The sequence below is a fragment of the Grammomys surdaster genome, unplaced genomic scaffold, assembly GCF_004785775.1.
Source record: "Grammomys surdaster isolate TR1022 unplaced genomic scaffold, NIH_TR_1.0 164, whole genome shotgun sequence".
NCBI lineage: Eukaryota > Metazoa > Chordata > Mammalia > Rodentia > Muridae > Grammomys > Grammomys surdaster.
The window spans coordinates 5324604-5350901 of NW_021604612.1; the positions used below are offsets into that span (position 1 = coordinate 5324604).

General features: G+C 47.6%; 1 protein-coding gene across 1 annotated transcript in view; it reads left to right on the forward strand.

The window, feature by feature from the left end:
- Window positions 1–15960: 15960 nt before the first annotated feature.
- The window catches only part of Ksr2 (kinase suppressor of ras 2), a 352941-nt gene continuing 342603 nt past the window's right edge, over window positions 15961–26298 (forward strand). The window contains exon 1 of the mRNA XM_028765415.1: window positions 15961–16140. Coding sequence (XP_028621248.1) covers window positions 15961–16140 — 180 coding nt within the window. The remainder of the gene's footprint in view (window positions 16141–26298) is intronic.

Genomic DNA, 26298 nt, shown 5'->3' on the forward strand with positions numbered 1-26298 from the left:
CCCTCGCTCTCGCACAGTTCATCCGCTGCTCCCAGTTCCTAGCCTTTCCCACTCCCCTGGGTTGGGCAAGCCCGATACCCCCAGAACTCTAAGGTTTAATTGCTTGGGGGAGGGGAAAATTCCCTCTTGTGTTGAATCTGCACCAGGAAAAGCAGCCCTTAATTCTCAACCCGCTATTCTGTCACATAAAAGACCCTCCCAGTTGGGGAAATGAAAAAAAAAAAAATCTAGTTTTTGGAATCTTCCTTCTTCCCCTCCTTTGATTTCAGCATCATCGCCTTGGGCTACGGTCTCCGGGGTCGTTATAATTAAGAAAGACAAAAGGGTTTTAAGAAGCCCGGCTTGTCTCTGTCTTGTCTCAGGCTGCTTTAGGTTTTGTGAACATGAAAACCCACTGGTACAAATGGTTGCGTACAGACTTCTTGTGCTAACTGTATACAAACAAGCGACTGGTCAGTGTCCCATTTACCCTGACACCGTAGGCCCGGGAGTAAGAAGAAGTACAAGGTAGATCTTAATCCAGGCATAGCCCATGGCCATCCAGGCTGAAGCAGGAGGATTGCTGTGAGTTTGAGGCCAGCTTGGGCTACATAGTAAATTCCTGGGTTACAGAATAAGACATGATCTCAAAACAAAAACGAAAAAAAAATTTTTTTAAAGGAGCATGTGTGTGTGTGTGTGTGTGAACATGCATGTTACAGTGAGTGTACATGCCAGAGAGAAACTGTGTGGACTAGAGACAGTTCTCTCTTTCTACTGTGGGTTCGGAGGATCAAATTCAGGCCTTCAGGTTTACATAGCAGATGCTTTAACCCCTTAACCCCCAAACTCTTATCATGGGAAGGCCCTAGCCCTTATGCAAGGACACATAGTGATAAAAAAAAAATACAAGTCACCATCACATTTCCATTGCGCTGGAGTATGTTGTTACATGACACCAGATGATCCTGTAGACAGCGCGACACAAAGAACAGCCATCTGTAGCTATGTCCCTCTAACCCTTGGATCCCCCTAAACTCTCGCTTTCCAAGTGTTGAACAGAAGGTGATTTTAGAAGCATGCTTTCGTCACATACCACGCTGCAGTCAAGGGCAGGCAAGCTCTGAAAGCCAAGGGAGAAGGTTGCTCCTAGTCAACCGGAAGAGCCATTAACCCTGAAGACATCTTCGTGCTTCAAGTGGAAACAATCACAAATTTATTTATTTACTTATTTATTTATTTATTTATTTATTTATTTATTTATTTTGGTATTCTTTCAGCTTTGGACTGGAGAGACAGCTTAGCCGGTAAAGTGCTTGCCCTGAAAGCATGAGGATCCAAGTTCAATCCCCAGAACCCTGTGATAAAATGAGCAAGGTTGTGGGTCCTTATAATTCCGGTACAGGAGAGGCAGAGGCAGTAGGATCTCTGGGGTTGCCCAAGCCAATCTAAGTCTACTAGAAAGAAACCTGGGTCCTAGTGAGAGCCCTGCCTCAAAAATAGTGAGACAGCCGGGTGTGGTGGGCACGCTTTTAAATCCAGGTCTTGGGAGGCAGAGGCAGGAGGATGTCTGTGAGTTCAAGGCTAGCCTGGCCTATAGAGTGAGCTCTAGGACTTCCAGGGCTACCTATAAAGACCTTAAAAACCAAACTAAAGAAACAAAGGAGACGACTCTGGAGGAATGACCCCCTGAACTTGACATCTGCCCCTCTCACTCCCCCCCCCCCCCAGCATCCTCTATGCTGCCTGGTTTCCTGTCAACTTGACACAAGATACAGTCGTCAGAGAGGAGGGACCCTCAATTGAGAAGCCACCTCCATAGGATCAGACTTTATGCAAGTCTGTAGGGCATTTTCTCACGTAGTGATTGATGGGGGAGGGCCCAGATCATTGTGGGTGACACCATCCCTGGGCTGGTGGTCCTGGGTTCTATAAGAAAGCAGGCTGAGCTAGCCAGTAAGCAGCACCTCTCTATGGCCTCTGCATCAGCTCCTGCCTCCAGGTTCCTGCCCTGACTTCCTATAGTGATGAACAGTGTTGTGGAAGTGTAAGCAAAACAAACTCTTTCCCCCTTTCCTTCCCAACTTGCTTTTGTTCATGCTGTTTCATCATAGCAACAGTAACCCTAACTAAGACAATCTCCTACTCCTCCCTCACCCACATAAACTCTTTCAACCCAGAAAGTTCATATAAATACTGTATATAATATATACATAATATACTATTTTATATTTTGTGTTTACATAATATATAAAATATGTTATATATAATATATATTATGTAGCTTTATTCTTTGATAATTTCATACAGCTATATAGTCTATTTTGATTATATCTATCCTAACTTCTTCCATCCCCTCTTCTAGTATCTTGCTCCCTAAACATGTCTTCCTCCCAACTTCCTGCCTTTTTTCCCTTAAACCTACTGAGTCCAACTAACCCGGCCCACCAGTGCATGACTCTAGAGCCAGGAGTCGCTCGCTCATAGGCAGTCTACCAGTGGCCAACATTCCAGAAAGTCCCTTTTTTAAACCTCTAAAGATTTAGCCGGGTGGTGGTGGTGCACGCCTTTAATCCCAGCACTTGGGAGGCAGAGGCAGGTGGATTTCTGAGTCTGAGGCCGGCCTGGTCTACAGAGTGAGTTCCAGGACAGCCAGGGCTATACAGAGAAAAAAAAATCTGTCTCGAAACAAACAAACAAACAAACAAACAAACAAAAAATCTAAAGATTTGTTTATTTTTATTGTATGTAAGTGAGTGTTTTGCCTGCGTGTGTGCATGTGTGTGCCTATGTCCACAGAGGTGAGAGGAGGACATCAGATGCCCTGGAACTGGGATAATAACAGATGGTTGTGAGCCGCCACGTGGATGCTGGGAACTGAACCTGGGTCCTCTGCAAGAGCAGCTGGCGCTCCTAACCTCAGCCATCTCTCCAGTATCTCTTTAAAACAAACAAACAAACAAACAAACAAACAAACACTCAAAAGGAAAGCACCATAGAACCAGATTCCCTTCCAAATCTGAGAGACGAGGCTGAAGGTGGAAAATTTGAAACATTTCACACATTTGTTACTACGAAGGTTGGACAATAGTCTTTTGGGGAAGTTCTGAAATTTAAAGATGACTTCAAGTACATAGTTTAACAAATTTTCAGAAAAGCCATTTTCTTCCTAAATGGGTCACATGATACATAGTTAGGTCCACTTTCCTCGGCTTTAGTCTTAGCGGTTTGTTTATTTAAGGAGCATTGAGCAAAAATAGCCAATTCAGGATATCACTGTCTGGCCAATGTCGCCCCGAGCTGGCAATTCCAGGCTATCTTCAGTCTGTGCCGATTAATTAATTGTCTTCTTCATGGTAAATTCTAATTAAGCCCCTAGTTTCGATTCACAACTTCTCATTCTCTTCTGTTGCTCAGGTGATTTGAAATTCTAATTGTGGATTAATTTTTGCAACGTTAACACATAAAAGGGCATCTTCGAAAAATACTTCCCATGACATAACACGCTGGGGAGGTGGTTTGGCATCTCGGAAAGTCACAGAACTTAGCTCCACGCGTACATCTTTCCAAACGACCCATCTGCTCAACACCAGGGAGGCTCGCCCTGGCTGAAGCTCGATGTATTCAGATGTTGAGAACGCGACAAGATCAGCTTGGTGAAATCAAGGTCACGGTAGGTCTTCGGAACCAATGAGTAGCGTCAGAACGGAGACCAAAGTAGCATGGGCCACAAGAAAAGAGCACCCTTGTTTCCTGTCTCCACCATACTCCTAAATTAAAGCACCATGACAAAGTGCTCACATGGCGGCGGAAGAGACAGCGAAGTCTTTCATTGGGTACCACAACTGACTTTAGGGCTCGAGCCACACTGTATGTAACAAGCTTTCTCTTCTGTGGGAAGAAGCGTCGCTGCTCCTTATGTGGGAAAAGGCTCTCCCATGGTGTATTTATATGATGATACTAACAATGCCAAGTGGTCATTTCAACGCATCTCTACTTTCCCACAAGTGAGGAAATCTTGGGAGCGTCAGCTTTCCATCATCGCTCTGGCAGAATACCCGAAGAGAGGACCCTAAGTGAGCACAGGTTTCTTTTGGTTCATGTTTCTGGAACCTCGGTCCGTGGCCACTCAGCTGCGTTGTTTCCGGGTTGATCTGGGAGCCACTCACATCATGGCAGAAGAGAATGGCAAAGTCAAGTTGCGTCCAACCTGGAGGTTTCGTCCCTATTGGCTAGCTTTGACAGTGCTGGAAGCTTCTATTTGTGATCCTAGAGGAGAAAAGCGTTCAGCAGTCTTACCCAGAAGCTGTGAACCCCAAGATTTACAACAGTCAGTGTCCTGGCAAACAGGCCTAATATAACCACAAGGGTCCTTATCACTGAGAGGCGCCCCTCAGCGAGTGAGCCAGGCAGAGAGAGGGGTCATGGATGTAGAGTTCAGAACGGGTCAAGTCTTTGTAATTTTCTTTTGAGACAGGCTGTTATTTTGTAGCCCAGGCTAGCCTGGAATTCATAATCCTCCTTAGCCTCCTGAGCAGAGAAGTTATACAGCCCTGAGCCACATCAGGGTGAAGGATTGAAGCTTATTCAGTTTTAAATCTTTTATTAAAAGGAAAGACGGGGGGGGGGGCTCGAGAGAGATGGCTCAGCGGTTTGTTTGTTTGTTTTTGTTTTTCAAGACAGGGTTTCTCTGTGCAGCCCTGGCTGTCCTGGAATTCACTCTGTAAACCAGGCTGGCCTCGAACTCAGAAATTCGCCTGCCTCTGCCTCCCAAGTGCTGGGATTAAAGGCGTGCACCACCACTGCCCGGTAAGGCTCAGTGGTTTAAGAACACTGACTGTACTTCCATAGGTCCTGAGTTCAATTCCCAGCAACCACATGGTGGCTCACAACCATCTGTAATGGGATCTAGTGCCCTCTTCTGGTATGTCTGAGGATAGCTACAGTGTACTCAAATACATTAAATAAATATTTTAAAAATATATTTTTTAAAAAAAGGAAAGATGGAGGAGTGAAAAGTCATTACGTCTCTGCCTTTTGTCTAGAATCAAGCGAGGAAAAGAAAAGCCACTGTGTTGGGCAGTGTATGTTCATCTCCCAGTATCCAAGTGACCCAAGAAAAAGAAACCTGAGAAAGGGGCTCATGTCAGCCTGACTGAACCTTGAACTGGCCTTGCTCACATCCTGAGAAAAAGCTACCCCTAAAGGGACCCCATACAAAAGCAGGGCTCAAAGTCCTGAGTGAGAAAAAAAGGTGCCTGGCTGTTGTGACATACCTCCCTTGAATTTTTTTTTTAAATATGATCACCTTTGCACTACACTGGTTTGTCCTTTGCAATTGAAAAAATAATAATATTTATACCCTACACACAAAGTGTCACATCTGGCTCAGTGCTTGAATGTTTCATATAAGAAATCACACAAGCCTGGTGTGGTGGCTCGATTCACACCTTTAATCTCAGCACTTGGGAGGCAGAGGCAAGAGGATCTCTGTGAGTTGGAGGCCAGCCTGGTCTACAGAGTGAGTTCCAAGACAGCTAGGGCTACATAGAGAGACCTGTCTTAAAACAAAAGAAAAAAACCCCACCACCACAATAATAAATAAAAACAAACAAAAAACAAACAAAAAGGAATTATACACTATAACTTTCTGTGACTGGTTTCTGTCATTTAGCATAGCACCACCTTCTTCCTCTTTTTCCTCTTCTCCTCCTCTTCCTTCTCCCCAGTCTCTTCTTCCTCCTCCTTCTTCATCTTTCTTTTCTTCCTCCTCTTCCCCCTCCTCTTCTCTTTCTTCTTCCTCTTCCTCTTCTTCTTCCTCTTCCATCTTTTTCCTCCTCAGTCTTTTTCCCCTCTATCTCCCCCTTTTCCTCCCCTCCTCCTCTTCCTCCTCCTCTTCTTCATCTTCTTCCTCCTTCTATTTTTCCTCCTCCTCCTCTTCTTCCTCTTCCTCCTCCATCTCTTTTTCATCCTGTCTCTTCCCCTCCTCTTCCTCCTCTCCTTCCTCCTCCCCCTCCTTTTCTCCCTCCTCTTCTTCTTCCTCCTCCTCTTCTTCTTCCTCCTATTCTTCCTCTCCCTCCTCCATCTCTTTTTCCTCCTCAGTCTCTTCCCCCTCCTCTTCTTCCCCCTCCTGCTCCTCCTTCTCCTCTTTTTCTTCTTTCTACAGTCTGTCTCCATTTTGGCTATGTCTGGGTGCACACAGGTGAACACAGGTATCTGAGGAGAGCAGAAGAAAGCACTGAATCCCCTGGAGCTTGAGTTGTCTGATGTTTGTGAGCCACGTGGTGTGGGTGCTGGGGATTGCTGGTGAAGCAGCTCACTAGCAGCTGAATAATCAGCTCAGCGGTTAAGAGCACTTACTGCTCTTCCAGCGAACCTGCATTTAATTCCTAGCACTCAGGAATTTATAACCTCCTGGAACTCCAGCTACAGGGCAGCCAGCCTCTCCTGTCGGACTTCCAGGGCACCGTATTCACATATACATACCTGGACAAGACACATGTGTGTACATAATGAAAAATAATACAAAGTCTTAAAAGAATTAGTGAGACAATGCCCAGCCTGGTGTTGCATGCCTGTAATTCTAGGCAATTGGGAAGCAGAGGCAGGAGGATCACAAATTCAGGGCCTGCATGGGTTATAGAGTGAGCTCTAGGTCAGCCTGTGGAATTTAGGGACTCTCTCTCTCTCTCAGGACTGGGCTGTAGCTCAATGGCTAGAATCTTTTATTAATATGAATGAGGCCCTGGATTCAATCAATCCTCAGCATTGCATTAAAAAAGAAAGAAAGAAAGAAAGAAAGAAAGAAAGAAAGAAAGAAAGAGAGAGAGAAAGAAAGAAGGAAAAAAGGAGAGAAAAGTAAGGGGGAGAAAAAGGAAATGGTTTGATTCAAGAAAAGTCATGAACCGGGGCTAGGAAGGAATTGCGCCCTTCTGGGTGGGGTATGAGATGTATCATCCACTTAGAGAAACAGTTCAATACTATCTCAGGAACTGCCATTTAACCCAAAACCCTGCAGTTGGGGATCTACTGAGAATTAACAACAGGACAGACATGTTGCTGTAATATTTTAAATCGGCGGCACCCAATCTGGCTTGTTCTTAATCATCCGCCATCTTCCCAACTAGGCTAGGCCTGAGGCCACAAGTGGCAGCATGTGCTCCATTCAAGCCGCTGGGTCAAGCAGCCAGAAACACCGGCCCTTCCACCCACGAGATGCCAATGTGGGAGATGGCCCTGTCAATCTCCCACGCTTGTCTCCACAAGGCTGGGCTGAGCCCAGACCATCCCGCTATCCATGGGGTACCTGGTAGAAATGAGACTCTAATGCTTAAACATTAACCAAAGGCTTTATATGTTTGGTAATGCTCAAATAACATGATGCCCACACAATTAGAGGTGTTACCCAAATTACTAACCTAGATATAAGTTGTTACCCAGGACTGCTCTCGATACATGCACGGTCATCCATGGCTCCTAAATCTCTTCTCCTCCTCTCCTAGCTCCTCTTCTTCCTCTCCTCTTCCTCTCCTTCCTCCTTCCATATTAGCTCCTCCCAACTTGCAGGGAAAATATCCCCGCTACAAAGACACTAGTGTTATGTCAGGAAGCATTCGTGAGCTCCAAAAGACCAACCAGGAGTTGATTCTAATCTAATCACATCAGGGTCTTTGTTTACAAGCTCAAGCAACACTCCTGTTTCTGATGCAGCAGAACAGGAGGGAACAGTCTCGAGTTCAATTTCAATCAGGTATTCATAAAGGCAAGAAGGGGGTATCTAGCCTGGCACACATTTGACAAAGGGGGGGGGGGAGCGTTATGGCCTTTAACATAACTCGCTGTGCTAGGAGCCAAACCATAAACTTAACTTCTGTCTTCCTCCTGATTGGTGGTTGTTAGGAAGTCACGTGCCAGGCTCAGACTTGTAACCTGGGGTGTGGGGGGGTGCAGATTTGTTGGAGAGTAACCTGGAAACTGGTGTCAGACACAGATCTTAGGTCAGGTTCTCTAAGATGGAGTCTGAACCCAAGATTTGGTTTCATGTAGAAGATCTTGTAGAAGGCATAAGGTATTAAATGAAAATCTCAGTGCCGGGAGTTGGCTATGGGGTCCCAGAGAGCCCCCTGCATTCTAACAATACAGATTGTGGCCATTGTTCTTGGTTGACCTCCCACCCCCAAAAAAAAACTAGATGGCAAGACCCTATTGCTGATGCCCTCATACGCGTTGGCAAGATCCAGAGACATCAAGCTGGACCTGAATTGGAAGCTTCCTCTCTGCCGGCTAGCTTTTATAGTGTTGATAAGTGTGGCTCAGGTCTGTCGGGAAGAGAAGCCGTCAAGAGCCTTCCCCAGCGGGAAATCCTGTACAGTACTGGTGTAATAGTGTCATCAACTGTTACGTGGGGAGATTACTGCTTTCTGACTGAACATAAGGCTTACACCCCATGAGGGAATTCATACCCGGCACTCTGAACCTGGCCAAACGCCCATGGCTGGGGAGGTTATAAACCCTAGGACGGAATTCATTGCTGTTGTTTTGCTAAATGAACATGCTGTAAAACTGACTTCTCGGTCTTTGATGTTTTATAGAGAGTAATGCTACCTTAGCCTTGGCCAGAGAAACGTCTATTTGCAGTGGGTAGCAGGTCATGCGTGCAGAGACTCACTGTTGGCCAATACCCCGAGAACAAGTCACTGTGGAGTCCTCAGCCCTAAGTGTGACATCCACACTCCTCCAAGGCTCAGGGAACATGGCTTGAAGAAGAGTTAGAAAGAACATAAGAGCCAGGAGATAGCGAGGGATGCGGGGTAAGATACGGCTGTTGTGCACAGGAGCCCTTGGCAACTATGGTTACCTGCTCAAGACCTGTAAAAGGCCGGATCCCTCCCACCGCAGCAACCGAGAGGCTATTGACAGCTAACTGTTCTAGCGAAGAAGGATAGTTTCTAAAACAATGTAGCAACTGGTAAGATGTCTTTCCTCCAGTAAATACCCCCACCGCCATGCTCAAGCAAACAGCCCTAATCACATGGAATAAGGTTATATACCTAAAGATATGGAAGCAGAGGGGAAACCTACTGAGAGAAGAAAGGGTTTAGTGAGAAGGAAATTAAGAAAGATTCATGAATGGGGTGATGGCGATCAAATACACGCATGTCTAAACTTGTCAAGGAATGAATAAATTAAAAAACAAAACCTCTGCGCTCCCCGGAGAGATGGCCGGGCAGTTAAGAGCACTGGCTGCTTTTTCAAAGAACCCAAGTTCAATGTCCAGCACCCACTTGGCAGCTGGTCACTCTTTGTAATCGGTTCTATGGGACCTAACGCCCTCTTGTGGTGTCCATGAGCACTGCATGCACGTGGTGCAAATGGACAGAAAAGTGGGAGGAGCTTGTGCTGCTTGAAGGGAACTTTCAATGAAGTCTTGTCCCTGTGTGTCTTTGGGGGCTTGGAGAGTGGCTCTTCTGTCCTGCATGCTGTAACTGAAAAACACACATGGAATACCACGGAGTGTTTAACTTGGGGAAACCAGCAGAAATCACTGGGCCAAACGGCCCATTCTCACAAGTCCAGATGACCCCAACATGGACAGGTTGATTCGCTTGCTCAAGAAATGAAGATACAGAAGCAAAAGGAGAACGCCAGAAAAATAGTTTTCCTCGATGTCAGAGAAACCTATTATTAAATTTAGAGAAGAACATTTTGTTGGCGCTTTTCAAAGCTATTTTTAAAGTCATTTATATTTGGGGGTTCAGTGAGTTAGACAGAATCACAATCCCATGCAGCTGTGAGATATTTGGTGGTGTCTCTGGGGCTACTGTTCTGAGCTTCTATTCCATCTCAAAAATTGGTAGGAAGATGAAGAAGAGGTAAGAGAGACCAAAAGAGACAGCCTGGGAAGACGGGGAAGGCATCTGGGAAGATAAGAGAGGCCAGAGATTCAGCTCAGTCAGAAGTGTTTGCTTAGCATTCACAGAAACCTGGACTCTATCCCCAGCACGAGCTTGTCATCCTAGCCCTTGGGAAGTGGAGGCAGGAGGATTGCAGTTCAAGGTCACTCTTGGCTGCATAACATGTTTAAGAAGTCAATGTTGGTCTCTCATAGCCCCTGGTTGAGGGATGGGGGCTACCCACCCGTCTCAAAAATTTGTACTCAGAATTGCTTCTGTCTAAAGGAAATACAGGGACAAAGTGCAGCAGAGACTGAAGGAAAGGCCATCCAGAGACTGCCCCACCTGGGGAACCATCCCATCTGCAGACACCAAAGCCAGACACTACGGATGATGCCAAGAAGTGCTTACTGACAGAAGCCTGATACCGCTGTCTCCTGAGAGGCTGTGCCAGAGCCTGACCAATACAGAGGCGGATGCTCACAGCCAACCATCGGACTGAGTACGGGGACTCCAATGGAGGAGTTAGGGGAAGGACTGAAGGAGCTGAGGGGAATTGCAACCCCATAGGAAGAACAATAATACCAACCAACCAGACACCCCAGTGCTCCCAAGGACTAATCCACCAACCGAAGAGTACAAATGGCTCCAGCTGCATATGTAGCAGAGGATAGCCTTATCTGGCATCAGTGGGAGGGGAGGCCCTTGGTCCTGTAAAGGCTTGGTGCCCCAGCATGAGGGAATGCTAGGGCAGTGAGGCAGGAGTGGGTGGGTGGGTGGGTGAGCACCCTCATAGAAGCAAGGAGGAAGAGGTATGGGGCGGGGGTTTGTGGAGGGGAAACCAGGAAGGGGGGGAATACAATCAAGCAATATTTAGTTAATTGTTTTGGATGCCGACTTTGTTATCTACGGCTGCATAGCAAATCAAACTTAAAATTGTAGCTTAAAAAAAAATGAAAAAAGTGTTGGCTGTGTGTATCTTCAGGCAGATGGCCCCTTTGTCTCTTGATCAACCATTCTCCAATTGGTGAGCCCAAGGCAATTTGGAAACCCTTAAGGGCAGCTCACCAGCCAATCAAGCAGAGTATAGACTGTGGCTCTCCTGATGTCCTGGAGTTTCTGCTAAAAGGTGATGGCAGAGGGTGAAATTCCTTCTCTGGGAAGAGGTGGTTAGACTTGTCCCTTGACCATCTGTAACTATCAACCTCCAGCCTGCACATGATAAAGTCAAGATCTTATCTAGAAGTTTCTCTGACAGGCCTATCCTGTTCCCCAGGGGCCGGGTGACTATCTCAAGCATGCTTGGTCTTGAGCCATCCTGAAAAGGCTCAGCCAAGAGGACAGCCTTCCAGCGAGGGATTCTGGGAGTTGTTGGGGTGCTTCTAAGGGCAAGAATGAAACAGGTGTATCATCACTATGCCTTAGCCCTGATAAGGTGCCCAGAGCTCTAGGTCTCTAAAGACTCCCTGTGTGCCTTTTGGATCAATAGTTGGGTGGCAGGACACAGCAAGGCAGCTGACATTCTGGGCCTGTCAATTCTCAGTCAGGATGGTCTTGCAGGTGGTGGGGAGCAGTCAGGGAAGAAGACATCCACCCTCCCCCGGGGCTCACTGTGAATTCCTGAGCCATCTAGGGGTTACACCTCAGCACTGGAAGGGTAGAGGGGGCAGGGTCATATATTCCATCTGCTACATGACAGGTTATAGGTTACAGGAGACCCTGGGGAGGGAGAGAGATGGAGAGGCAGAGAAGGGGAGAAGAGGAGGGGAGAGAAAGGGAGGAAGGGAGAGAGAAAGGGGGAGAGGAAGGGAAGAAGGAGAGGAGAGAAGGAGGGAAGGAGAGAGGGAGGGGGAGAAGGAGGGAAGGAGAGGGAGGGGGAGAAAAAGGGAGAGAGGGAGAGAGAGGGGGAATGTGGGGATGGGGAAAGGAGGGAGAGGGGGAAGGAGAGAGGGAAGGAAGGAGAGGGAGAAAGAGGGAGGGAGGAAGGGAGAGAGAGGGAGAGGGAGAGAGAGAGAGAGAGAGAGATCTTTACTCAATCTACCCAATTTCCACTGGTTGTTAGAACTGTCTGAGCAGACCAAGGCATGGTTAGAAAGAGTCCAGGAGGACTCAAGAGACATCTTGGGCTGTGATGACTCCTAAAGCAACTGTAAGGGACACCAGGGTCGGCTCACATCGTACATGATTTCGAGAAAGGTTCTGAAAGAGTACTTCAGGGCCTGTAATATGGCTCAGGGGTAAAGATGCTTGCTGCCAAGTCTGAGGCCCTGAGTTTGATCCCCAGGACTTACATGATGGAAAGAGAGGTCTGACTCCTAAAAGATGCGAACTCTGTCTTATACACGCACACACACATACACACACACAGCCCATATGTGCATACATGTGCATACACATAATAAATACATGTAATTCAGATTAATAAAAAGTGAAAGTCAATTATATATATATATATATATATATATATATATATATATATATATGAAAGAAAGTTTACCCTCAAAGTTTTGAGGGTTAGGGAGTAGGGGCAGGGAAGGGGGGACTTTGTGGGCTAGGAAGATAGTGTCACATTGAAACTGAAAGCCACCCTTTTCTCAGCTCTTTGCTAACTAATGGAGCTCTGATCTGGCCCCATTGCTCCTCAGAGCTGGACAGCGTCATTTTGAGAGTCTATATGCGCCCCCTACAATGTTTGGCACGCAAGGCTCACTGAGAGATAGGACTAGATCATTGAAAACAAAGGGAAAATTAGCTACTAGAAAGAGTCTCACGGGTGGAAGGGTGCCGGAGTCAGAGAAGACTTGAAGTAACTATATTAACTGCATTCAGGGGAAACACAGAACAAATGGAGACAACATGTCAGAAGGGAGACAAACTGGACTGTGTAGACCTCACGGTGCTTAAACTTGGTTGCCTGACCTCATTCCGGATAGAGCATGTTTTGTGTGTGCGTGGTGTGGTGTAGGAGTGGGGGATGGAACCCAGGGCTGGTGCATGCTAGGTAAAGTGCTCTGTCACCAAACCACACACACACACACACACAGACCAACAGAAATGGAGAAATACTGATTCAACTCTGTGTGAATTCTAAAGCCCATGGCTCAAAGTCTTTAAAATCAACTGTCTCCAACTTGGCCACCAGGTTCTATTCTGCTTGATCCACAGGTGCCTTTCCCTGGGAATGACAAATTTCAGCACGTGTGTTCTGAGTCTTACACTGATCTTAGCATAGTTCATTGGCGTGTCAGAGAGAGAGAGAGAGAGAGAGAGAGAGAGAGAGAGAGAGAGAGGGATTTTCTCTCTCTCTTGCATTGTTTTCTTTCCTCTTCTTCCTCTCCTTTCTCCTTCTCCTCTTCCTCCTCCTCCTCCTCTCCCTCCTCCTCTTCCTCTGATTTTGGAGACACGGTTTCTCTGTGTAGCTCTGGCTGTCCTGAAACTGTAGACCAGGCTGGCCTTGAACTCAAAGATCTGACTGCCTCCTGAGTGCAGGGATCAAAGGTGCGTACCACATTTCTACTCTCCTCTCTCCCCTCTCCCCTCTCCCCTCTCCCCTCTCTCCTCTCTCACTTCCATGAGAGATTCTTACTGTGTTGTCATGCTGACCTCAAACTTCCCTCCTCAAGCAATCCCAAGCGGCTGCCACTTCAGGTACATGCCACCCCAGGCTAATCATTATTGTAAACACAGCCTGTGGATGGTTCGGTTCGTTAGGGATATCTATCTGTCAGTCAGCCATGGGAAGCCTCTGTGAGATGGCATTTGACTTCACCCCAATGTCAAGAAAAAAGTCAGAGAGAATTAGGGTGATTTGTGGTCTGGGCAGAGTTCATATAGAGAACACAGATTTAATCAGGAGTTGGCATAGCTCCCTGGAACGAGCCAGATGGTAAATATTTTAGCTGCCACGAACCCTGCCATCTCTTGCTGCAACTATTGGCTTTTCAATAGGGCAAAAGTAGCCAGGCACCATTTGCAAGTGGATGATAGTTGTTAGATTGCAGCCTCTGCAGCTACGCACGTGTTTCCTGATGGATGCCATTCTGTCAACAAAGCCCTCTTGGAGTAAGTCATCTCAGTTCCTTTCTATCTAAACTACATTATAATTATTTTATTTAATTTATTTATTTATTTTTGAGATGGAGTCACCTTACGTAGCTCTGGCTAGCCTGCTATATAGATAAGCCAGCAGCAGGCTGAACTCGAACTCCCAGAGATCCACCTGCCTCTGCCTCCCTAGTGCTAGCTAGGATTAAAGGCGTGCGTCATCCCATGCGGCTAAGAAGAAAGGCTGTGTCTTTTATTAATTTATAACAGGCTGGTGGAAATGGCTCGGTGAGGACGGACAGATCAGTTCAATTCCTGGAGCCTAGGGTAGAAGGAGAGAACTGACTTCACCATCTGGGCGCTAACCTCACGAGCACGCTGTACTGCACGTGAACACCCTTCCCCCCAACCCCGCCGCCCATTAATTAATAAAAAGCGTATCTGTAACAGAGGCACTCGGTATAACTTTATTAACTGCATAGTGAAATTTGAATTTCTTACACGATTCCCCTTTCTTGTCACAAAGTATCCTTCCTTGCCCTCAACTTCTTTAAAATGTACTGGACACTCTTTACTCCGGTACCCTAGGCGGCTGACACCTAGGTGGGTAGCTGGAGTTAAGACTCCACAAGCCCTTGTGGTGACAGGACCAAAGCCTCCTGTCACCCTGCAAAAGGACCTTAGCTAGATCAGGCCCAAGTAGTCGTCGCCTCCCACCCGTCCCAACTCTGGGAAAGCCGTCAAGGTTGGGTTTCCCCGCACTCTCCAGCCCACTAAAGCCACAAGAAGCCACCAGCCAAGCCAGGCGCGGTGCACAGAGTCCTGCGAGCCTGGCGCGCACCTGCTCCCGGGTCCCCGCGCACCTGCTGAGCCGCGCTCCGGCCTCGTCTCGCGAGATCCGGGCTGGCGTAGTGGCCCCCACCCCCACCCAGGCCACCGAGTACCTCTCCCCGCCCCCGGGCCGGGCCTCCCCGCCACCTCGGGGACCAGCCCGCCCCCCCCTCCCCACCTCCACAGCATCGTAGCCGGGGCGCTCCGCACGCGAGCCCCTCAGTCCCAAGGGACCCCGCCTCCCCGGCTGCAGGGTGGCCCGGCGGGCAGGTGCACGCGCCGCCTGCCGCCAGCGGGTCCCAGGCGCGCCCAGGGTGGGGGGACTCGGGGACCGGCTGCGCGCACGGCGCCTCTCGGCGCTGCATCCCTCGCTCTGCTCCGCTCCCCACCCCGCCCTGTGATTGACAGGCAAGATGTCGGTGTGGAGCGAGGCAGGAGCGATTGCAGCAGCCGTCCCCGCTGGAGCCCGGCGGTGGCAGCAGCAGCAGCAGCAACGGCGACAGCGGCGGCAGCAACAGCAGCAGCAGCAGCGTTGTCGCGGGGAGCAGACCGCAGCCAGCCGCAGTGGGCGCCGCAGCCGCGCCAGCCGTGCGCACAGCATCCCGAGAGCGCGCTGAGCGCGGGGACCCGCGGACCATGCCGTGTCACCACGACCGGGAGGGGGGCAGGCGTGCTCCTTTTTGACATAAAAGCCAGCCGGCCAAATAGATTTATATACATATAATTCCGCCCTTCACGGAGCCGGTGTGCGAAGCGTGAGCTCAAAATCCCTCTGCCTCCTCCTTCCACTTCTCCTCCTCCCCTTCCTCCTCCTCCTTGCCCTCCTCCTCTTTCTCCTCCTCCTCTCTAAGTGTACAGACTGCACCCTACCACCTGGTTGGCTTCTGACAAACGGGCATCTCTCCCTTTTTAGGGACCAGAGACACAGAGAAAGAGAGGAGAGAGACAGGGGACATTCTAATGCAGACTGCCTGATACTCTCCCCAGCCCCAAATAATAATAAATTTTGGCTCTTGTCCCCTCCTCCAACCCCCCACCCCCTCAAGCTTGTGTGAGATGTTGGGTTTCTTCAGGAGACACTGCTGAGAAGTCGCAGAGGTTGGGGAGGCGTAGGGGGGGTGGACTCCCTCTACCTCCACTCCTTCCCTCCCCCTTTTTTCTTTCTGGGAGGAGGTGGAGGAGGAGGAGGGGAAGGGGGGTTGCAGAGCAAGCGATGGATGAGGAAAACATGACGAAAAGCGAAGAGCAGCAACCTCTGAGTTTGCAAAAAGCCTTGCAGCAGTGCGAGCTGGTTCAGAACATGATCGACCTGAGCATCTCCAATCTGGAAGGGCTTAGGACGAAGTGTGCAGCTTCCAACGACCTCACGCAGAAGGAGATCAGGACCCTGGAGGTAGGTGTTGCCTGGGGTGGGGGTGGGAGGGCAATCCTTCCATCCCTTCCCCTTCTCCAGTCTGTCCCCCTTCCCTTTGGGGTTCTGTGTGTTGAGGGAGGGCCTGGGGAGAAAAGGGGGTAAAGCAGGTGGGCACGAATGATGCGCTATGGTTTATCACCTGGCAAAGCCAGCGCGGATGTCCCTTCCCTTCCCAGTGCGGCTGTTGTCTGTGCTCGGCCGGGTGGTGGTGGTAGCAGTAATAATTGGTGCTCCGTATTTATTATTACGGGTTGTAGCTGTTGCCATGATTATTCTTTTCCTGTAGGAGGAGGAAATTATTATTATTATTATTATATTCTCCCTCCCCCCCCTCTCTCTCTCTCTCTCTCTCCTCAGATTTGTTTATATGCCACGGGGGCTTGAGTGCTGGGTGTTAGGTTAAGGAGCTGCAGGGAACCCACGTGACCTTGTGCGTTCTGCAGGTGGTCAGAGGTGGTTTTGCCTGGTTAGATGGGCTGCCTGAATGGGTTTAACCTTTTGCTCTGGGTCTCATCCCTCACCTCCCCCAATCTACGCCTTAGAAAACCAGAGGCATGAGAGGAAAAAAACCAATCCCCAGGGAAGTACCCATTTCTAAAACAATCGTTTGATGTAAAGGTGTGTGTGTGTGTGTGTGGGGGGATTCTTTGCAAGCCCAAAATGTGTAAAAAAGAAACAATGTTGCGATTGCCTGGAGTGGTTCTTGTTTTAGGTGGCCGTGGGGAAAAATGCTCTTGGGCTGCCTTGGTGAGACTTGGATAGGGGTCCAGGAGAAAGAGTTCCGTTTGCCTCATTGTAGCATCTTCTCTCCCACAGAACTTGAGGGAGTTGGGAGCAGTTCTCTGAGAGACTGTGATAGGGATGGCTACAAAGTTACTACAAAGAAATGGAAGGAACTCTTTTTCCTTCAGAGGCCATTTTCCCCTCCAGAGAATGCTTTGGGGGGGGGGGGCTGTTTGCGAAAGGCCTGGTGTACTGAAATCCTCTAGCATCTATCCACCTTGTTCAAAATGTCAGACCCATTCAGCAGCCCCTTTGCCTTCCTTCCCTCGAAGGCCCAGCTGTCCACATTGCTTGATTTAATTTGGGAATTCCCACTAGCTGGCATCTGCCAGAGAGTGGTGGTGGCCTTGGGGCTCAGAGCAAAGGAGGGTTCCCATTGGCATGGCCGTGTATGGTGGAGCTGGGTGGTTCCGCTGGCCTCTGGCTTGGCTTGTGAGTTTGCCTGAAGCCTGAAGTCTTTCTTCAGTCTTTGCTGACGGGGGTCATCTGCATGAATGTACCTCTCGGATTCGAGATTTGTCAGGCCTCTTGTTTCTCCTCCATGGTTTTAAGTTTGGCTCGATGTCTGTACATGGGAGACTATGGCTTGGGAAGAAGAGTTTGTGTGTGTGTATCTAAAGGGTGCTTGCTGCCCTTGGGTCTGTATCTGTACTCACCTGTCAAGGGGGAATGTGATCCCACGGATGAAATAAGAGAAATATTAATGTGGGAAGTGTGTTGAGAGGCCCAGGCATTGCCTTTCTCAGGGGGAGGGAGGGAGGGAGGGAGGGAGGGAGAAAGAGAGAGATGGAGAGTTTGACTAACATTTGCTGCTGGAAGAAAAAGGCTTGACTGATGTTTGCTGCTTGAAGAAAAGATGTGGGCTGTTGTTAACCCAGCTCCTATCTCTGTACAGGGCCCAGAGCAGATTTGGTTCAGACTATCCATGGGAAAGCTTACACAGATAACCCCTGAGGGCCACCACCTCCACCCTGTCTCTTCTAAGCCTCTGTCACCAGACAATCCCATGCTAGGCTATGAAAGCCTAAGTTGCTCAGAGTTTCCTTCTGTTTCTTTCTGTGGTGTTCCATCCTCTGTTCACTGACTCCCTGGAGAGCAGTGATTGGTGGAGCTGGGCACTCTGTGGCTGGGGATGGAACGCAGTGGTAGAGTGCTTTACTTTTGTAGTGTGCACAAGGACCTGGGTTCAAGCCCCAGCACTGTGCAAACACACAAACAATAAGTACCCAGTTCTGTTTTATCTCTGCAAGGTATCTTATATTTGAAATTAGGGGACAAAGTACTGATGTGCTGGTCAGGAAGTCGGAATCATAGGTCTCTTAGTTAGGGTTACTGTTGCTGCAGTTGAGACACCATGACCAAGGCAAGTTGGGGAGGAAAGGGTCTATTTGACTTATACTTCCATATCACAGTTTATCATATAATTAAAGACAGGAACTCACACAGGGCAGGAACCTGGAGGCAGGAGCTGATGCAGAGGCCATGGAGGGGTGCTGCTTACTGGCTTGCTCCTCACGGCTTGCTCAGTCTGCTTTCTTTCTTTCTTTAAAAGGAATTATTTATTTATTTTTATGTATATGAATATCGTTGTCTTCAGACACACTAGACGAGGCCATCAGATCCCATGATAGATGGTTGTGAGCCATTGTGTGGTTGCCAGGGAATTGAACTGGGGATCTCTGGAAGAGCAGTCAGGGCTCTTAACTGCGGAGCCATCTCTCCAGCCCCTCAGTCTGCTTTCTTATGGCACCCAGGAACGCCAGCCCAGGGATGGCTCCACCCACAATGGGCGGGGCCTCCCCGCCCCCATTGATCACTAATTAAGAAAATGTCTCATAGCGGGATCTCACGGAGATGTTTGCTTAACTGAGGTTCCTTCCTTTCAGATAACTCAAGTTAGGTCAAGTTGACATGACTAGCCAGGACTACAGGAAGCAAATCTTTTTCCAGATCTCATAGTGTGAGGGTACCACAGGACATACCAACCAGTTGATCCACAGTACCCAGTGACTCTTCTGGAGTAATCATGCCAGTTTTGACTGCCTAGTTCCCTAGGACCAGGGTGTAGGAGAGGAGCCCTGGAAGGTATGGTCTGTCCAGACTTCATGTTTGCAGTCAGCGCGTTTTCAACCCTAACAGCTAACAAGTCTGATAAGCCTGACGCCTCATGGTGGTGTTGGCTAAAATGTGCGTTCCCAGCATCCTATGTCCACATTCTAATTTAGCTGAAATTGCAGAGAGGGTCCAGGATTCTGCATTTAGTGTGTACAAGGTGTGCTTCTGTGTCTAATTTTTCTTTGGTGGTGCTGGGAATTGAACCCAGGGCCTTGTGAATGCTAGGTGAGGGTTCTACCGCTGACTCTATCCTCAAGCCCCAGACCTTGTGTTTCTGATTATGGACACTTTATGAACAACTAATCGCAGCTGAGTATGGTGGTATACACCTGTAATCTTAGCGCTTGGGATGCTGGGAAAGGGGAGGAGGGAACATCCAAGGCCAGCATGGGACATGGTGATTCAAATGAAGAAGGAAGAGAGGGCTGGATTGTAGCTCAGTGGTGGAGATCTTGCCTAATCTAGCATGTTTAGCCCCCAACTCTGAAAAAGATTAAAAAATAAAACCGACCAGCAGCAACAAACAAGAATAAAACATCAACAACAGAACCCTAAATCCATTAGGACATAAATGTTATGCTCTAGCTGTTTCTTTATGTTTTAAACTTAATCTTGAATTTTATTATTGTGCGTGTGGATACAAGTTCATACTCTCCTTTGTGTCCGGGAATCGAACCCAGGTCTCTGGGTTTTTCAAGACAACTGTTTTTACTCACTGAGTTATCTTGCTAGCCAATATGTATATTTGACTTGTGGCTCTGGTCCCAGGTCGATGGGCTACATCAGATCTTTTGAGCAGAATCCTAAGGTGGCTCAAGGCATCACATGCTGAGAGACAAGTTCCCCGTTGTTTCTGCTATTTAATGGTGATGACTCCCTGCTCACAAACACTATAGTTGCTAAAAGATTGACTAAACCATCCTGAAGACATCAATGATAACTTGTGCGTACTCCTGCAGAATCAAAAAAATTCAGCATGATCTTGGTCTTCACGAAGCATGCTTCTTGGGTAGGGAGGAAAGGCTGACGCCACAGCCAAGTGATAGTGAAGGCCAAACATTCAACCCTTTGGGAGGTGGCAAAGGAAGTTCTTTTTAAAAATTTTTTATTTTATTTTAAAAGATTTATTTATTTTATGTGAGTACACTGTCGCTGTCTTCGGACACACCAGAAGAGGGCATCAGATTTCATTACAGATGGTTGTGAGCCACCATGTGGTTGCTGGGAATTGAACTCAGGACCTCTGGAAGAGCAGATGGTGCCCTTAACCCCTGAGCCATCTCTCCAGCCTGGCAAAGGAAGTTCTGATGGCTTTTCTGCAATGGTTACAAGATGGCTTTCATAGCTCCAGTTGTCACTTCTGCATTGAAGAAAAGATGCAGGAGGACCCCACGGGTGTGGAGAGATGGTGGCTTTAGGAAACAAATTTGGCTATTTTGGCTTTAGGAAACAAATGCTTTCCCATGGTAACCCTCCTTTCCACCATCAATGTTCAACTACGGTTTTTGGCCACAGTGGAGTTAAATGTTCTAGCTGCAAGGGAGGCTGGACAGAGAGAAGCAGGAAAACCATCATTGTCCTTGCCTTCAATGGATCCTGTGCCGAATCATATAAAGTCAAGGTTCTGCCTTCATGGGAGAAGGTACCAATGGATTTTGGGTGGGCCACTAGTAACACCAGCCCCATAGTTTTTTTTTTGTTTGTTTGTTTGTTTGTTTTTGGTAGATATTTAGATAAAGAGGAAAGTCAACATGCTTTGCAGTCTGACGCAGGTTGGCTTCCTAGGCTCGCTACTTTATCTTGGATACAAATGTAACTACTTTAACCCAAGCTGACAATTGTTAAGATAATTTCTGCCTCAGTGGGTGGTTGTAAGGATCACCGGAGGGTGCCGTCTTTAAAGATACTAACTTAAACAAAAGTATCAGTAGGTACCCAGCAGACAATAGCCTTGGACAGATTGTATTAGTTACTTCCCTTTGCTGTGACTAAGTACTGATAGAAACTACTCTAAAAAAGGAAAGGGACTGTTGTTGTTTTGCTTTTATTTATTTGATTTGTACTTTTTCCACTTTAAAAAACAAACAAATACAATGCCACCACTCTCTCCTCTCCCCGTCCCCTCCTCCACTCACTGGCAGCTACCCTCCCTAGATGCAAAAATTTATTTTGGCTTGTAATTTCAAAGGGGACACAAGTCAGGCATGGTAGCACGCGTCTTTATTTCCAGCACTGAGGAGGCAGAGGCAGGCAGATCTCTGCTAAGTTCCGTGATAGCCCGAGTTGCGGGTCCGTGAGGTCCTGTCTCAACACAAACACAAGAGCCACAGCCCATCAGGATGAGAAAGTATGATGACAGAAACATAAGGCAGCTGTTCACCACCAATCCTTAGTCAGGAAGCAGAGAGCAGACATCAAACCTCAAGACTTAACCCTCGGTGACTCACTTCTGTCAGCAAATTGCTACCTTTTAAAGCAGCAGTTCTCAATCTGTGGGCCTCGACCTCTTCAAGGGTCACCTATCAGATATTCTGCAGGTCAGATATTTACATTATAATTCGTAAGAATAGCAAAGTTACAGTCATAAAGTAGCAATGAAATAATTTCATGGTTGGGGATCACCACAGCAAGAGGAACTGTATTAAAGGGTCACATAATTAAGAAGGTCGAGAACCAGTCCTATAAAGGTCCCCCAACCTTCTCAAACAGTGCCGCCCATTGGGGACCGATCACTTTCAAACCCTAAGAGTGATGGTGGTTAGCTGAGGATGGTGTGGGTTATACGACATGGGGGCACCTGGGAGCAGAGGAGTGTGGGGTAATATTTCTGAGTATGTCAAGTAGAACGGTTGTGTGGGTTGTTAGCCCTGTCCTGGAGGCTCATGTTCAACAAGTATTCTGTGGGTAAAATAAATTCTGGGGTGAGGGGATTTGGGAAACACTCAGTGCAGGACCTCCCAGAGCCTTTCCCTAACTATCTGTGCACATGGAGCCTGGCGTGTTTTCCTTTCTCAAGGATTACCCTGGAGGGGTATTGTTCCTTAGAATCCACCGGGGGAAACTTGGCCAGGCAGTTAGGGAGGCCTGCTTGGCTGGGGAGGCAGGGATTTGGAGTGGAAAGAAAGAGGAGAGGGCTAGGGGTGGAGACTGTAGCAAAGGGGACTCTGTGGCTCGCTAGACTTCACAGGGCTGCTTAGGGACCAGCTCAGAACTGAGTGTACCAGGTGGAGCGTCACAGGAATGAGTTTAAGTCTCTGATTCCTGGGGTTTTACTTAGTATGGGGTGTCCCACTGATCACTTACATCTCTTTGTGGGAGGGGACAGATGTCTTCAGAGGTTTTGGAGTGAATACGGCAAAAGGGCAAAAGGATGATTGACAGCAGGTCTGGTGATGGTCTGTAGCAGGGGCTAGCCAGGGCTGGTGACAGTCTGTAGCAGGGGCTAGCCAGCCTTCTCTTCTGTTCAGAGTGGAATGGCAAATACATTAGGCTTTGTATTCCCCAAGTTTCAGACACCCTACTGTGCTGCAGTAGCCGGTAGTAGCCATAGACCACACATGAGGTGTGGGCCCATCGGGAAGTTTCTCAATAAAACTCTGTGGCCCCTGAATGTTGAGTTTGATATAATTTTTGACATACATACTATGATGTATTTTTTCTTTTGATTTGTTTTATGATATGTTTACAATAGTTGTTTTATTATAAATAAATAAATACTATATACTACATGATATATGATATATACTATATACTATATAATATACTACATATCATATATTATATATTAATATAACATATTATATAATATTACATTACATATTAATATATATTGTATATAGTAATAAATAAATAAGTGTATGTGATATATATAAAACACACACACACACACACACACACACAATTCTTAGTTTTGGGGCCTCACAAGAATTCGTGGTGGATGAGACATGGCTCATCCGTGGTCTGGAGGATGAATGGGATTGCACAGAGGTCATCTAGAAGTCGATCAAGTGACCTGGAGCTGGAAGACTCTGACCATGCACAGGGAGATGGCTCTGAGCCAGCTCTGGTGTGGTCAGATTGCAAGGAGAGGGATGTGATGGGTTTGGGAGCCAAGGGCAGATGCCGTGGCATCTCCTCATGTGACACAGGCATTATGGCCACACTTATCAACTCTGATTTTTTTAAACGTCCACCTCAGTTCTTGATTTCTTTGTAATGAGCCCTCCCTAGACTTAACTCCATTTGGGAAAGCCTGTGCTTAAGATGGCATGGCACAGATTCCTGTGAGTCTGTGGGCTGTGCTCAGTTGGCAACTCCATCACTAGTCTTATCTGACTTCATTCATAAGAAGTTGACGTGGAGGGTTGGAGACAGGATGTGGAGCCTCCCAGGGAAACGGTTTGGGTGGTTTTTATGGTGTTAATGTCCCAAGAGAGCAAAGACAGCGCTTGCAAGGAATCTGAGGCTGCAGAGTGAAACAATGTTGCCTCCATTGTGTTGGGTGGGTTGGACTTGCTACAAAGTTAGTTAAGTGGGATGGTCTATGAGAATTCAATCGGAGAGAGTGAGATCCTCACTCGGGAATCAGTTCTAGGTGGGATGATTGACCTGTGCTTGCTCAGGCATCAAGCTCCCATCTTATGACATCACTGTTTATATCCAGGAAGGAAGAACAGGGCAATAAGTGTGAGCTGACCGTAGAGCCTCCCCTGGGGAAGAGTGTCCCCAGGCTAAGGGAACAACATGAACAAATTTCCAGAGTAGGATGAGCTAGGCACGATGCCGGGGGAAGTGGAGTCAGGGTAGGGCAGGTGAGGATGAGAAGTACCCAGAAACGGGATATAGACACTGCAAAGAATTGACGATTGTATACCAGGGGCTGTAATGCACACCTTTAATCCCAGAAGTGGGGAGGCAGAGATGACAGATCTTTGTGATTTGTGGCCAGCCTGGCCTACATAGCAAGACTTGTCTCAAAAAGACAGTGGTGTTGGTGTTGGGCTCAAAAAGTCGATGTTGGCGCTGTCATGTAGGATAGGAAGACTGGTAGGGAGATTGCATGCCACGGTCACTGCGGACTTGGCCGGCTAACCTGGAGCCCGTATGGAGGCTGGAGCTGTGCTATACTGAGCACATCTTTTCTGATTATTCAGGTGCTGTTGTGTGTGTGTGTGTGTGTTTGTATGTGTGTGTGTATGTATGCATAAGTTTATGTGCATGTATGTGTATAAGTGTATGTGCATGTATGTACATGTATATACATGCATGCATGTGTGTGTGTATGCACTCATGAGTGTATGTGCATGTATGTGTGTGTGCATGTGTGTATGTGTGTGTACATGGAGGCCAGAGGTTGACATCGGGTGTCTTCCTCAGTCACCCATTACCTTATTTTTTTGAGATAGGGTCTTTGGACCTGGACCGCACAGATTTAGCTAGGTTGGCTGGTCTGTAAGTGCCAGGGTTCTCATTGTCTCTGACCTCCAAGACCTGGGGCCACAGTGGGCCAGGTGGTTTTTGTGTGTGGATGGTGGGAATCCAAACTCTGATCCTTATAATTGCATAGCAAGCACTGTATTGACTGGGCCATCTCCACAGGATGAACATATAATTTAAAAATATTTATTGATTTATTACTATTATTATTATTATGTGTGTGTATGAGTGTGTGTGAGTATATGTGCACATGTGTGTGTGTGAGTATGTGAGTGTGTATATGTGATCTATGCGTAGGTGTGTGCACTACAGTGCATGTATAGAAAAGGCAGAAGACAGCTTTGTGGATTTGGATTTTCTTTACCATCTATATGTGGGTTCCAGGGATTGAACTCAGGTCCCTCTGCTTGGTGGCAAGCCCTCTAACCCACCGAACTAACTTGCAAACTCTTAAGAGATATTTTCAATGGCTGCATATTATTCCAGGGCTCTTCCATAAATCCTGACTGAAATTCTGCAGTTAGGTGCTTGCATGGTGACTTCCCATTATGAAGGAGTCTGTGACAGACGTCCTTATGGCTGGGGCTTGCCTCCAGCTCCTCGACATGGTACAGCTAGGTCAAATGCTTCTGGACCTTAAATGAGTTTTATCAAATTGTTTTCCATGAACAGTGTGAGAAAGGTTTGTTTCCCATATCCTCAGCATGAATGTATATTTTGTTTTATTTTTTTTAGTAGTTGGTTTTGATCTAGGTCAGTGTGCTCCAACCCTATGTTCCCCCACCAGCCCCCAACTTCATTGTAGAAGTGTCTCAGAATTATGAGGTTATGTCTGAGGGGTTCAGTGCCCCCTCTGTCTTTTGGAATAGCTAGCTTCTACTATGGAATTTTCTAGTTTCTGACTCAACTTTTAGGAAGAGAATAGACTAATTTTCCTGTTTGCCCCTCTTACCACCCTGTGTGGGTCTTTTAGTAGTGTGTGGAGTCTCGAGACGCTGAGGGATGGGAAGAGAAAAGGTACACACATAGGAGAAGGAGAGACGAATGTAAGCCAGGAGCGATTGTCTCCTGCAGGTTTCCTCCAGGTTGGAACGCCTCTCCAGTGGGTCATGACCGTAACAGTGGTCGATCCAACTTTACAAGCCGGTTTGTAGAGCTTTAAAGTAATCGATTTGACCCAAGCTGTCTCATGGCAAGGCAGGCACAGATAAAGGACAGGTAGAGGGTCACCCTGTATTCTAGCATCTTCGGGGGTGGCATGACCTGGAGAGGAAAGGGGTGAGGCCTGTGTAGATGCAGGGCAGGGGGTGTTTCTGTCGTGGCTGGAGGTGACAGAAACAGATTAATAATGACCGTAGCAATGGCATATTGTTTGACTACAATGTCTCTGGGCCACAGCTCTCAAATTGAAGTGTAGATTGACAGAAACAGCCTAAGATGTCCACAGAGATGGGCGAGGATGAGACCGAGCTGGAGCTCGCTGGTGTGGTGGGCTCCCGCCTGAGATCACACTGCGCTGTGGGTGATGCTCCCAGCACTCAGATTTCTAATCTCTTAGAACACTGCAAACGAATACTGAAAAGCAGTTCACTTAGGTTTTTATACCGGGCACATGGAAATGACAATGTTTTAGGTAAACTGGTTTAGCTATTTCAAAGTGAATTCACGTGTAGCTTGATGCCTTTTCTCCCCGAGGAGACTAGAAAGTTTTAAAATGAGTTGCATAAGGGATAATTGTGGGGGACAATATTGGCATCTCCGTTTTCCTCCCTTTCTCTCCCCCTTCCTCCACTTCCCTCCTTT